This window comes from Lactuca sativa, chromosome 6, assembly GCF_002870075.4.
Source record: "Lactuca sativa cultivar Salinas chromosome 6, Lsat_Salinas_v11, whole genome shotgun sequence".
NCBI lineage: Eukaryota > Viridiplantae > Streptophyta > Magnoliopsida > Asterales > Asteraceae > Lactuca > Lactuca sativa.
In genome coordinates this window covers 29911896-29926964 of record NC_056628.2, presented here as the reverse complement: position 1 = coordinate 29926964, position 15069 = coordinate 29911896, and the positions used below count along the sequence as shown (strand labels likewise).

At 40.5% G+C, this 15069-nt stretch overlaps 2 protein-coding genes across 2 annotated transcripts; both read right to left on the bottom strand.

The window, feature by feature from the left end:
- Positions 1-7765: 7765 nt before the first annotated feature.
- On the bottom strand, positions 7766-8927 carry LOC128126764 (probable polygalacturonase At3g15720). The gene is made up of 5 exons (XM_052764871.1): positions 8900-8927; positions 8484-8565; positions 8297-8396; positions 8076-8198; positions 7766-7984 (listed from the first exon to the last, which is right to left on the bottom strand). The coding sequence occupies exons 1-5, from the start codon at positions 8925-8927 to the stop codon at positions 7766-7768; spliced, it is 552 nt and encodes a 183-aa protein (XP_052620831.1).
- A 1904-nt stretch (positions 8928-10831) lies between these two features.
- On the bottom strand, positions 10832-12904 carry LOC128126590 (probable polygalacturonase At3g15720). The gene is made up of 9 exons (XM_052764435.1): positions 12644-12904; positions 12393-12530; positions 12140-12292; positions 12025-12060; positions 11731-11938; positions 11550-11631; positions 11363-11471; positions 11142-11264; positions 10832-11050 (listed from the first exon to the last, which is right to left on the bottom strand). The coding sequence occupies exons 1-9, from the start codon at positions 12821-12823 to the stop codon at positions 10832-10834; spliced, it is 1248 nt and encodes a 415-aa protein (XP_052620395.1). The 5' UTR covers positions 12824-12904.
- Positions 12905-15069: the final 2165 nt, after the last annotated feature.

Genomic DNA, 15069 nt, shown 5'->3' with positions numbered 1-15069 from the left:
CCTTAATGAATAAACAAAGAAAGCCCTAGCCTCCACATATGAATGATTATAGAAGAAAAGAGGTTAAGGTAACAGCTTATTACCTCCCAAAACGTGCCCAAGCTAGAGTGGATTCTGGATCCACACGAAATCGTTGATGCTAGCCTCTTGATATACAAGTTTCCTTCACAAAATTCACTTCTCAAAGCTTAAAACACTCTGCAAGCTCCCACTCACGAAAATTAGGGTTTCCGGCTCTCAAGGGGTGATAGAGAATAGTGGGAGGCGCTAATGGTCCAATATATAGGGTGAAAAACCCTGAAATTTAGGGTTTTCCACTTCCAGCTCCTACTCGTTGAGTCCCCCATGCCGACTCGACGAGTCACTCATTAAATGACATGTCCTGGCCCGCTGCTAGTCGACGAGTCACAACGTCAACTCGTCAAGTAGACGTTAAAAAAATGAAATCTAAAAGGAATAATCAAGATACCTGATGGTTGGGATGTTACAATTCTCCCCCACTTAACTTAAATTTTGTCCTCGAAGTCTGTTGTAGCGAATAACTCTAGGTAGTGTTCCCGCATCTCCGCCTCTGGCTCCCACGTCCACTCGGACCCTCTCCGATGCTCCCACTGTACCTTCACCATTGGTACCTCCTTGATCCTCAGAATCTTCACCTTTGTCTCCACGTAATACAAGCGCTCATCGACCTTAATATCATCAAGCGACACCACCACCTTCTGATCCATGATGCACTTTCGCAGCTCCGAAACGTGGAAAGTGTTGTGTATTCGACTAAGCTCTTCCGGCAGCTCTAACCTGTAAGCCACCTTTCCAACCCTGGCAATGATCCTGAACGACCCAATATATCGGGGATCCAATTTTCCCCTCTTCCTGAAGAGGATCACACCCTTCCAGGGCGAGACCTTCAGGAGTACCATGTCACTGACCTGAAACTCTAGCTCGGATCGGCGCCGATCGGCGTAACTTTTCTACCGACTCTGAGCTGTCTGCAGCCGCTGCCTAATCTCCTGAATCTTCTCGGTAGTCTGCAAGACTACCTCCGTCCGACCCATCACCTAGTGGCCAACCTCACCCCAACAAATCGAGGTGCGATATCTCCGCTCGTACAACAGCTCGACTGGTGGGGCGCCAATGATGGAATGATAGTTGTTGTTATAGGCGAACTCTGCAAGCGGTAGGTGGGAATCCCAGGTCCCACCAAAATCAATGACACATGCCCTCAACTTATCCTCGAGGGTCTGAATGGTCCACTCGCTCTGACCATCAGTCTGCGAATGAAATGTTGTGCTGAAGTGCAACCGCGTGCCCAGCTCCTCATGGAACTTTTTCCAGAAACGGGAGGTAAATCTAACATCCCGGTCGGAGAAAATGGAGACCGGAACCCCATGGCTAGCCACGATCTCGTGGATGTACACGTCGGCCAACTTCTCGGCCGATGAACTCTCCCGTATGGCCAAGAAATGGGCACTCTTGGTCAATCGATCCACGATGACCCAAATGGAATCAAACCCCTTCGCCGTCCTTGGCAGCTTTGTGATAAAGTCCATCCTGATCTATTCCTATTTCCACATGGGAATCTCCAAGGGCTGCAGCTTGCCATGCGGCCTCTGATGCTTAGCCTTGACCATCCTACAGGTCAAGCATCTCTCGACATACCAAGCGATCTCGCGCTTCATACACGACGACCAATAGCTCAAACTCAAATCCGGGTACATCTTGGTGGCCCCCGGGTGAATAGAGAAGTGTGACTTATGAGCCTCCTCCATAACCATCTGCCTAACCCCACTAGACATCGAAACCTAAAATCGGCCACATCGGGTCAATAATCCCCGATTATCCTGCTCAAACCGGGTATTCTCATCCTTGATCCTTTGCAACTTCCAATTCTCCGGTCGCATGCCCTCAACCTGGGCATCTCTGATTAGACTCACCAGCGGAGAGTCCACTGCTATCCTCAAACATACCGCTGGAGTGGAAGACCCAGCTGACTTGTGGCTCAAAGCATCCGCAACCACATTCGCTTTACCAGGGTGGTAAAGGATCTCACAATCGTAGTCCTTGACTACATCCAGCCACCTGCGCTGCCTCATGTTCAGGTTCGGCTGATCCATGATATGTCTCAAGCTCTTTTGGTCTGTGTATATGGTTCAACGGACCCCATATAGGTAATGTCTCCATATCTTGAGGGCGAAAACCACCGCCCCAACTCCAGATCATGAGAAGGATACCTCGTCTCATGCGACTTCAATTGCCGCGATGCATAAGCTATCACCTGTACCCTCTGCATGAGGACTGCCCCTAGTCTCGTGATAGACGCATCACAGAACACCACAAAATCCTCGAGTCCTTCTGGCAGAGTCAAGACAGGGGCCTTGCACAATCGTTGTCGAAGGATCTCAAACGCCCTCTGCTGCTTAGGTCCCCACCGGAAATCTACCCCCTTCCACGTCAGGTGAGGGGTACCGCAATCTTGGAGAAATCCCGAATGAATCTCCGGTAGTATCTCGCTAATCCCAAAAAGCTCCTGATGTCCGAGGGATATTTCGGAACCTCCCATTGCATAATTGCCTCGATTTTGGCCGGATCGACCAAAATCCCTTCCTGGTTAACGAGGTGTCCGAGGAACTGGACCTCTCGTAACCAAAATTCACACTTCGAGAACTTTGCATACAACCGTTCCCCTCTCAGAACTCCCAGTAACTCCCATAGATGTTCCTCGTGATGCTCTCGGGTGTTGGAATACACCAAGATATCGTCTATGAACACAATAACCGAACGATCGACCATCGGCCTGCAGACCCGATTCATCAGGTCCATAAACACTACTGGCGCATTGGTGAACCCAAACGACATCAACACGAACTCGTAATGTCTGTAACGCGTCCGAAACGCGGTCTTCTCCACATCCTCCTCCCTAACTCTAACCTGGTGATATCCAGACCTCAAGTCTATCTTGGAAAACCATGACGCACCCTGAAACTGATCGAAAAGATCATCTATCCTCGGGAGTGGATAACGGTTCTTCACCGTTAACTTGTTCAACTCCCGGTAGTCAATGCACATCCGGTGCGAACGATCTTTCTTCCTGACGAAGAGTATCGGTGCTCCCCATGGAGAACTGCTCGGACGAATGAACTGCTTTCCCAGCAGCTCCTGCAGCTGTTATGACAATTCCTGCATCTTTGGTGGTGCTAATCGGTACGGCGCCTTGGCGATAGGGGCCGCACCTGGCACTAGGTTGATTCTAAAATCGACCTGCCTCTCCGGAGGCACTCCGTGTAACTCCTCCGGAAACACGCTAGCGAAATCTCTTACCACTGGAACATCTAATACTGAACCCTGTTCCTTGACCCACGTATCCACCACATACACTAGATAACCCGCACACCCGTGCTGAATGTACCGACGAGCCCTGACAGCCGAACAAAACCCTGATCCCAATCTGGTCCCCTCGCCATACACAATCAGTTCTCCCCCACTTGGGGTTCGAACTACCACTCGCTGACCCTCGCAGTCAACGATGACACCGAAGAGACTAAGCCAATCCATACCTACGATCACACACACGTCCCCCATGGGAATCGGAATCAAATCGATCAGAAAAGATACCCCGAAGATATCTAACACACAACCCTGATAAATTGAAGAAGCAAAAACCCCGTGTTCGTTGACGATAGAGAATCGCAACGGACACTCTAACTCTCCTACTGGCAAACCGAACTCCCTACTAAATGACTGAGAGACAAACGACCGAATCACCCCCGAGTCAAATAATACCAAAACAGGTAAGGAGTTCACTAAAAACGTACCTATTCACAGGTACAACCATATAAGCATAAAACATATATAATCAGTAAGATAAGGGATATAAACATACCAAAAACCATGTCTGGTGCTGCCCTGGCCTCCTCAGCTGTAAGCTGGAAGGCGAGTCCCTGCTCCCTCAACTGCAGCTCAATCTCCAACTCATGCCGCCTAGCGGCCTCCTGTAACTCCAACAAAGTATCACATCGCTGAGTAGCAACAAACTGACAGATGTTAGTCTTGAGCATGCTCAAATAACATATCATCTGAGCCTGCTCAGAAGCAAACTTCGGGCAGAACATCGGCCTCTTCGTGAACATGCGGATGATCTCCATCACCGTCTCACCATCCTGTCTCAAATCCAAAAACTCTTGAGCTAGTCGCTCCCACTCGACACGTGGAATGTAGCGAGCGCGGATCATATCACGGAAACACTCCCAAGTAATTGCGGCTCTCTAATCATCAGAATACGATCCAGTCATCAATCTCCACTAGTCCTTTGCCCCAGACCTCACAGGTTCAGGGCACATCTGACCTTCTGGTCAGTAGTTTTGGATTAGGTTTCTAAGCCCATAACTATAATTGGTATGTACTTGACCAAAGAGAGTAGCATGGTCCATTTGGGTTGCATTGCACCAAACCAATTTGTAAGGATGGACTTTTGAGAAGAGGATATTCATGATTTATTAATATATATTATAAGTTCTAATATATTAATATGAAATCATATTATTTAATTAGTATTGATCAAGAATTAATTTTGTGATCAAAAGAGAATAATTAAATATAAGGGGTTGATTTGGTAAAATCATTCATTCTTATGGTGTGGGCCAATGATCCATGATCCCCTAGGTTGGGATAAACCCATGTGAGAACCTATGGATGATCCATGGAGGTTTAAACCCATGGAGCCTAAGGAATATGGAGGGTCATGCACATTAGGGTTTACATGGTGTAATCCTACTTTTTCAACACTATATAAGAAACCCATTAGCTCCTAAAATTGGCACCCTAGTGTTCTTGGAATAGCTATAGCTGATTTTAGAGTGTATGTATTCTCTCTCAAGTCCTCCATTGTTGGTGGTGTTGTGTGATTCTGTTTGAGGTGCAACACTTGGGGCACTAAGTTCTTAAAGGCCAGACTCAAGAAGTTCTACAAGCTACAACAAAGAGGTAACTCTATAACTCATTTCTATGTTGTTTTTATCAATTGTATATTAGTTGTAGGCTTAAAGCTTTGGAAACAATATTGCATGTACAATTAGAGAAAACATAGATCCAAAGCTTTTAGGGTTACAAAATATCTTGAATTCACTAAAATTCCTCAAACTCAATTCGGTAAAACCATCAAAATTATACAATGTGACAATAGGAGAGAATACAATAACCAATAGTTTCATGACCACTTTGCCACACAAGGAACCCAATTTCATTACTCATGCCCACACACATTGCAAAAACAAGACCGCAAATCTGAAAGAATGATACGTACCATCAACAACATCATTCGTACCCTTTTGCTTCAAGCTCACATGCCCCCTACCTATTGGGATGAAGCATTATACATGACCATCCACCTACTAAACCTCATTCCCTCTACATCCATAAAATTGAAACACCCCAGTATCGCCTCCATAAAGCTCATCCCACCTACAATCACCTACAAGTATTCGGTTGTGTGTGTGTTTCCCACATATTTTCACACTTCATAAATTATCCCCTCACACCTCACCTTGCATATTTTTATCACACCTGGTCATGTCGTTTTTGACAAAAACTCATTCCGTTTTCGATCTGTTACAACCAATGACCCACCTTCATATTCATTTCTTGATAACGTAGAGGAAATTTCCCTAATAATTTGCTCCCACCTTCATGAAACAATTTCACCAACTCAACAACATACCACCTTTATCGAGACATCCTCATACCCAACCTTAACCTCACTCTCTGGACCGAACCATTCATCAACTACATAAGCTCCTTCTCTCTCGGACCCCTCTTACATACCCACCCGTTCTGCCACGGTCCCTTTCATACCATCCTCAATTGCACCCACACACCCCATGACCACTCATGCGAGTAGTGGCATGTCTCTTCCGATTCTTCTGTCCCAGGATCACATTACTTGACTGGCGTCAGGCTACGCATGATGATTATAATATTGTAATATAGAATGATACTATGAAATTTGTACGACGTCCTCATGTGGTCAACATTCTTAGATGTACATGGGTTTTTAGCCACAAATTTCATGATGATTGATATTTGTCTCGCTACAAGGCTTGCCTTTTAGCTAATGGTCGCAACCAACTGCAGGAAATTGATTGTGATGAGACTTTTAGCTTAGTTGTTAAACCGACCAATATACGTACTACTCATAGCATCGCTATATCCAGAAAGTGGCTTATCCACCAACTTGATGTGAGGAATGATTTTCTCCACGGCTACCTTCAGGAGACTGTTAGATGCATCCGCCACTAGGTTTTCGTTATCATAACTTCCCAGATCATGTTTTTTTCTATAGAGTTCCCTTTTTGGCCTCAAACAAGCCCCACGATCTTGGTATCATCGGTTTGCTCAACATGCTACCACCACTGGATTTCAATAGAATCACACTAGGTAACATCAAGACTTATCTTCTCTCATATGTTGACGACATCATTCTCACAACTTCCACTACTAGTTTCCTACAACACATCATATCTCGACTCAGTTATGAGTTTTCCATGACCAATTTAGGTGCTCTAATGTATCTTTTGGGATTCTCTGTTGTTCGATCCGGCTTGTTTTTATCTCAACCAAAATATGCGACATACATTCTTCGGCGAGCTAATATGCTTAATTGCAATCCATGTCATACTCCAGCTAAACTAGTATGTGAAATATATGTTTTAGGTCCACCAGTTGTCGACCTGACTCTATATCGCAGTCTTGCAGGGGTTCTTCAGTTCCTAAGCTTCACCCGACTAGATATATCCTTCACAGTACAACATATTTGTCTTTTTATGTATGACACCCGAGATCAACACCTGAATGCTCTGAAAAGGATCCTCAAAGATGTTTGTTGTACCATTGACCTTGGTCTTCAAATCCATGCCTCCAAAACAACTTCTGACACCACTTATTCATCATTATTCTGATGCTGACTGGGGTGGTTATCTGACCTCACGACAATCGAAATTTGGATATTGAGTCTTCATGGGAGATAACCTCAGTTTATGGTAATAAAAATGACAGGGTGTCATCTCACGATCCAGTGCAGAGGTCGAATATCGTGGTATTGCCAATGCAGTCGCTGAAACTTGCTGGCTCCATGACCCTCTTCATGAACTACATTTTCCTCTTCAAAATTAAAGCGATTGTTGTTTACTGCGACAATATCTATGCCGGATACATGTCCTCGAACCCGATGCAACATCAACGCACCAAAAACATAGAGATTGATCTTCATTTTGTTCGAGACAGAGTTGCCATGAGCCACATACGAGTTCTCCATATTCCCTCAACTGATCAGTATGTTGACTTCTTCACCAAGGGTCTACCTACTAGTACTTCGCTCCTCTCATAATTTTGAACTAGTTTGATTGTCTGACATAATCCTTCCGATCAAACTATGGGGGGATGTTAGTGTATCAATATATTGTATTATTAGCTTAGCCCACCTAGTGTCTATTCCAAGCCCATGTATTGTTGTAATTGAATATATATTTGTTGTATACCTCGTTTGAAGGACATGAGAATATTTTCCAAATATTGCTCAATATCGATTATGTAAATATTCAGGCGTAAGTAAATTCATGTTATCATGTATGTTTGTATGTATTTAATTTGTAACTCGCTAATGAGCCGAGAGAGGAGAGTTAAGCTTTCAAATGGAAAGTAATACATATAGCTTCGTTATCAGTAGAATATGTTGAAATACATGGATTTTAACACCATCATCGGGATGGCTAATCTAATAACAATTAATAGGAGGGTTGGTATCAATAAATTTTCCTTGAGTGTTTTGGCAGTAAGAAGTTTCGTCAAGTTCCGTTATTCCAACTTCGTTTGTTGCAATTTCAGTATAGTTGTACTTTCCACTGCAATTGAAAGTAATAACTTGCTTTGTTGCCGATGACCCATATATATTCGTATACGTAACATCGCTCACTTTTACAGCTGATGCATCTGGCTGATACATTAAAAAAAATCTGTAAATGTTAGATATGGAATTGCATCTTAATTTGGTGAGATGAGAGTATTTTTATGGATAATAAGCATACCGGTGCGGGGCAATCCGTATTTTCAGAATTAGTGCGGTAATGTTGATCAATTATAATTGGATTTACAACGTTTACCAGATGAATGTCCTGAAATACAATCCACCTAGCATACCCCGTTCCATACTGTATAAGATATAAGAAATTGATTGATTTCAAGTAACAATTGAATATTATGTTAAAAACTCCAAAGATGTTCATCAAGTTATTTTGTATAATTTTACCGACATCGTTTTGATTCGTAACCCATTTGTTGTTCCTGAGATGTTACAATTTTCTACATGAACTTGTTCAACTGTGTCGTGACCACCGATTTCCCCAAGGCTTCCGATATTGCAAAATCACATCCATTTAGTAGAGGAAAATTTGTGTAAAAGTGATTATCGAGATATAAATATCATGTTCTAGTACCTTATGCCATGACTAGGTCCACAGAACACTCTTGTTACATTAATATCATACGTGCCACCATTTATAGCAACACAATCATCACCTGTTTTAGTTTCCACAAAAAGAAGTGAATTATAAACGGTTTTTTATACATTATAGAATAACTCATTAAGAAATAATTAGGATGTAATTATTCTCATACCAGTTTGAATGTTAGAACCATGGATATTATAAACCTCATTCCCCCTACCTATTCGGATGAAGCTTTATTTATGCAACAATTTCACCCACTCAACAACATACCACCTTTACCGAGACATCCTCATACCCAACCTTAACCTCACTCTCTGGACCGGTCCCATCATCAAATACATAATCTCCTTCTCTCTCGGACCCCTATTACAAATCCACCCATTCTGCCATAGTCCCTATCATACCATCCTTAATTGCACCCACACACCCCATGACCACTTGGGCGTGCAGTGGCATTTTCAAACTTGTCACTCGTCTCAACCGTCATGTCTCTTCCGATTCTCCTGTCCCCCGATCATATTACATGACTGGCGTCAGGCTATGCATGACGATTATAATGTTGTAATATCGAATGAAACTTAGAAATTTGTACGACGTCCTCATGTGGTCAACATTGTTAGATCTACGTGGCTTTTCGCCACAAATTTTATGATGAATGATCCTTTTCTCGCTACAAGGCTCGCCTTTTAGCTAATGGTCGCAACCAACTGCAGGAAATTGATTGTGATGAGACTTTTAGCTTAGTTGTTAAACCGACCACTATACGCACTATTCTTAGCATCGCTATATCCAAAAAGTGGCTTAACCACCAACTTGATGTGAGGAATGGTTTTCTCCACGGCTACCTTCAGGAGACTGTTTAGATGCATCGGCCACCAGGTTTTCGTTATCATAGCTTCCCAGATCATGTTTTTTTCTATAGAGTTCCCTTTTTGGCCTCAAACAAGCCCCACGATCTTGGTATCATCGGTTTGCTTAAATTGCTACCACCACTGGATTTCAATAGAATCACACTAGGTAACATTAAGACTTATCTTCTCTCATATGTTGACGACATCATTCTCACAACTTCCAATACTAGTTTCCTACAACACATCATATCTCGACTCAGTTATGAGTTTTCCATGACCGATTTAGGTGCTCTAATTTATCTTTTGGGATTCTCTGTTGTTCGATCCGGCTTGTTTTTATCTCAACCAAAATATGCGACATACATTCTTCGGCGAGCTAATATGCTTAATTGCAATCCATGTCGTACTCCGGCTAAACTAGTTTGTGAAATAGATGTTTTAGGTCCACTAGTTGTCGACCTGACTCTATATCGCAGTCTTGCAGGGGTTCTTCAGTTCCTAAGCTTCACCCGACTAGATATATCCTTCACAGTACAACATATTTGTCTTTTTATGTATGACACCCGAGATCAACACCTGAATGCTCTGAAAAGGATCCTCAAAGATGTTTGTTGTACCATTGACCTTGGTCTTCAAATACATGCCTCCAAAACAACTTCTGACACCACTTATTCTGATGTTGATTGGGGTGCTTATCTGCCCACACGACAATCTACATCTGGATATTGTGTCTTCATGGGAGATAACCTCATTTAATGGTAATCAAAATGATAGGGTGTCATCTTTCGATCTAGTGCAGAGGCCAAATATCGTGGTGCTGCCAATGCAGTCGCTAAAACTTGCTGGCTCCGTGACCCTCTTCATGAACTACATTTTCCTCTTCAAAATTAAAGCCATCGTTGTTCATTGTGACAATATCAACGCCATATACATGTCCTCGAACCCTATGCAAAATTAACGCACCAAACACATAGAGATTGATCTTCATTTTGTTCGAGACAGAGTCGCCATAAGCCACATACGAGTTCTCCGTACTCCCTCAACTGATCAGTATGTTGACATCTTCACCGAGGGTCTACCTACTTCGCTCTTCTCATAATTTTGAACCAATTTAAACGTCCGACATAATCATCCCAATCAAACTGTGGGTGGATGTTAGTGGATAAATATATTGTATTATTAGTTTAGCCCACCTAGTGTATATTCCAGGCCCATGTATTGTTGTAATTGTATATATATTTGTTCTATTCCTTGTTTGAAGGACATGAGAATATTTTCCCAGTATTGCTCGATATCGATCATGTAAATATTTAGGCGTAAGTAAATTTATGTTATCATGTATGTTTGTATATATTATGTAACTAGCTAATGAGCCGAGAGAGGAGAGTTAAGGTTTTAAATGGAAAGTAATATATATATAGCTTGGTTATCAGTAGAATATGTTGAAATACATGGATTTTAACACAGCATCTGGCTGGTAACAATCTAATAACAATTAATAGGAGGGGTGGTATCAATAAATTTTCCTTGAGTGTTTTGGCAGTAAGAAATTTCGTTAAGTCCCGTTATTCCAACTTCGTTTGTTACAATTTCAGTACAATTGTACTTTCCACTGCAATTGAAAGTAATAGCTTGCTTTGTTGCCGATGACCCATATATATTCGTATACGTAACATCGCTCACTTTTACAGCCGATGCATCTGGCTGATACATTAAAAAAAATCAGTAAAAGTTAGATATGGAATTGCATCTTAATTTGGTGAGATGAGAGTATTTTTATGGATAATAAGCATACCGGTGCGGGGCAATCCGAATTTTCAGAATTAGTGCAGTAATGTTGATCAATTATAATTGGATTTTCAATGTTTACCAGATGAATGTCCTGAAATACAATCCCCCTAGCATACCCCGTTCCATACTGTATAAGATATAATAAATTGATTGATTTCAAGTAACCATTGAATATTATGTTAAAAACTCCAAAGATGTTCATCAAGTTATTATATCTAATTTTACCGGCACCGTTTTGATTCGTAACCCATTTGTTGTTCCTGAGATGTTACAATTTTCTACACGAACTTGTTCAACTGTGTCGTGACCACCGTTTTCCCCAAGGCTTCCGATACTGCAAAATCACATTCATTTAGTAGAGGAAAATTTGTGTAAAAGTGATTATCGAGATATAAATATCATTTTCTAGTACCTTATGCCATGACCAGGTCCACAGAACACTCTTGTTACGTTAATATCATACGTGCCACCATTTATAGCAACACAATCATCATCTGTTTTAGTTTCCACAAAAAGAAGTGAATTATAAATGGTTTTTTATACATTATAGAATAACTCATTAAGAAATAATTAGGATGTAATTATTCTCATACCAGTTTGAATGTTAGAATCATGGATATTAACATGGGAAGAATAACTGATGTCTATCCCATCAGTATTGGGGCTGACTCCAGGAGCAAAAATTTGAATATTTCCAACATCTACACCTTCACAACCATTGATACTCATATGTATCTTCGGGCTGTTGATATGTTTTGTACCACTCAACTGAAGGCCGTTACAAGAATTAAAGTGTAAAGCCTAAACAAATGTATACATGTCAGTTATCACGAAACTTAAATTCTTTCAAGTCCTTAACATTTTTTTAAAAAAAAAAGACGGCTTACAGTTGGGCGATTGCATGCATTGGTTTTAGTTTGCCCCTGCAAATAAAAAGGAACTATGAATTAATTGGATGGTTTTTACTTTTTTTTTTTTCGTTTAATATTAAATTAATTCGACCTCCTTTTTCCACCAAATGGATCCCTGGCCATCAATTTGACCAGGTCCTTGGATCTTGAGTCCTTGCACGGATGTGAAGTATATCCAAATGTTATTCTTAATGCAACCTTTCCATCCATCGAGAATCTTCGGTGCAGTGATGTTACCCAACAGCTACCCATCATTTAAAAAAATATTAGATTAATATTTTTTTTTTTTTTTATGAATTAACATCATAGCCTCAAATGAAAAGATAGATAACTGTTCATTTTACCTTAATATTTACATTTTGGGATTTGCATGGACCATTGAATGCCACCGGGTTTATCAAAAATGTCTTGTCTGATGGAATTATCAATGTCGGTTCTGGCGACATATCTCCACATAAATCGTCCCATGCTCGAAGGAAAGCCTGCAACAATGAACGTACATAGAAAAAGGTTAACTGATTTTTGCGTTCTTTAATTTGCATGATACATCAATCTCTTTTGATTCAAAATTTGAAGATATTATTAATTTAATTACACTGGAGTCATCTGTATTTCCATCTCCTTTTGCACCATAAGATGTTACATCGTAGGTGGCAACACTTGTGATTTTCGAGCCAAATGATAAACAAGACATGCTCAACAAGACTACCATCAAGAAACCCTGCAGATCGAGAAAAGGTGGAGTACTGAAGAATAGTATTGCATTTTTAAGCATCCATTCATGGACAATCAATTATCTTACCATTTCTTTGAAATCAATTGAAGCAGGTAACTCTGATCTTGTGTTTTGATTACACTTGCCATGCCCCCTCCATTCATTTCCTATAAATACTGTGAGAAAATGATGGATTAGCTAGATCATATGTATGAAAATTTAGATTCTCCCACTTCAAAATTAATGCATGGATCGAGTTGATTATCATTTATATGTACATATATTTATCATCAGGAGTATCTTTGTGTAAGGAAATATAAGTCGTTTTTGCGTCTCCAAATAACTTTTAGATTTTATATAAGATACGATTTCATAAAAATGTTTGACCAATATATATATTGCTATATATATTGTTTGACTGTGATTTGAATATGGTGTTCGCCGTTACCACCTAAGAAATAAACAACCACCCAATACTAGTTAAGATGCTTTTTTTTTCTTCTTTGAAGTAATATTGCTTACAAAAAGTTAGAATGCATATTAAACTATATTACCACTCGTAGAAACCACGGGTAGTACAATTAAATTTTTTACATAGACAACAAAAATTAATAACTACAGTAAAAATATCGGATGTTATTATGGGTTCAAATGTTTTTAATAGTGCTGTAAGCTTAGGGGTAAAAGAGTCATTTACTACAAGAAAATAAAAAATATCGACTTTATAGAGTTATAGTCCTATTTTTTCTATAAAACAAATTTGGTACCCATCATAAAAACTTATAGAAATGGTACTTGTATGTGTTGTGTGTGCAGGAAATTATAAAGTAATAAATAATATAACAGTAATGACATAAATAAAAATAATACTTAGTTAAATAAAAAAGTAATAAATAATATAACAGTAATGACATAAATAAAAATAATACTTAGTTAAACAAAAAAGATGCAATCCTTTATAATACACAACCAAAGGAATGTTATATAAACTTAAAAAGACCAAAATAACAATGTTTCATAATAAATGGACAAAAATGCCCTTTTATTTCCACTATTCAATATTATAATTGGATGTTATTATGGGTTATAATGTCTTTAAGACTATTCGGTACGCGCCCGTGGTGGGACGTTTTTGCCTACGTGGAGGCTCCTTAATGTCGTTACAATGGCTGGAACACGTACCGCCCCCGCCTCTAGTTATGAGATGTGACGTTATGAAATGTGCTAATGAACACGAGAGGCAATACCCAATAAAATTATTTCCGTATCTTTTTCTCTCTTTCTCTGTCTCCTCTTAACATCATGTTATAACATGGGACCCCCCCCCCCCCTTCATGTTATAAAATGTTAAAATATGAGGTGGCAGTATTTGACAACATTGTAACGTTCATAAAAATCATGCCAAATTTAAACTTTTTAAAACATTTCAAAACCAAACATTATTACAAAACTTGTTTTCAAAATAGTATATTAACAGAGTATCCCAGAATCAAATCATAAAATCATGAAATATGAGGAGCTGTACGATCATGCCTTTGCCTTCCTGCGATCATCAGAAGTACCTGAAACAATAATCTATAAATGTAATTTCGAAGGCTTAGTGAGTTACCCCCAAAATACCAACACCATACAGATATAACCATATCATATAAACATATAAACAAACAACATGCATAATGAGCATTCAGCCTGACTGGACATCCTCGCAAGCCTTCAGCCTATCTGGACTGCTCTTCGAGCCTTCGGCATGTCTAGACCACCTCGCAGGTCCTACAACCTATCCGGACCGCTCGCCGGGCCTTCGTCTTGACTGAACCCCCTTGCAAGACCTTCAATCTATCCGGACCGCGCTAGGTATGTTGGGCTTCAGCACAAAGCAGGACTGCCTCAACCCAACCCCCAATCAAACAAACATGTGCACATAAATATCATATGTTAGCATATATAACAATGAAACCGACCTAACATATCACCACTCATAACAACATCCTATAACCAGGATACAGACCTAACCGGTCACTAACATAGCATCATCTCATATACCAGGATATTGACCTAACCAGGTCACTAAGCATATCACCATCCTAACTACCAAGATGTAAATCAATATGCATATCATGCAATGAACCCGGATACAAATCTGATAAGGGCGGGCATTGGTGCCTTAGACCTAGTTGATATAGTGAGGAGAACTCACCTCACAAGTTGCTCGAATCGATAAAGTCAAACTCCACCAAGTGTAGCTCTAAGTCCAACACTTACATCCACCGATGATCCTCTTCCATAAATTCCCAAATTACCAAAAT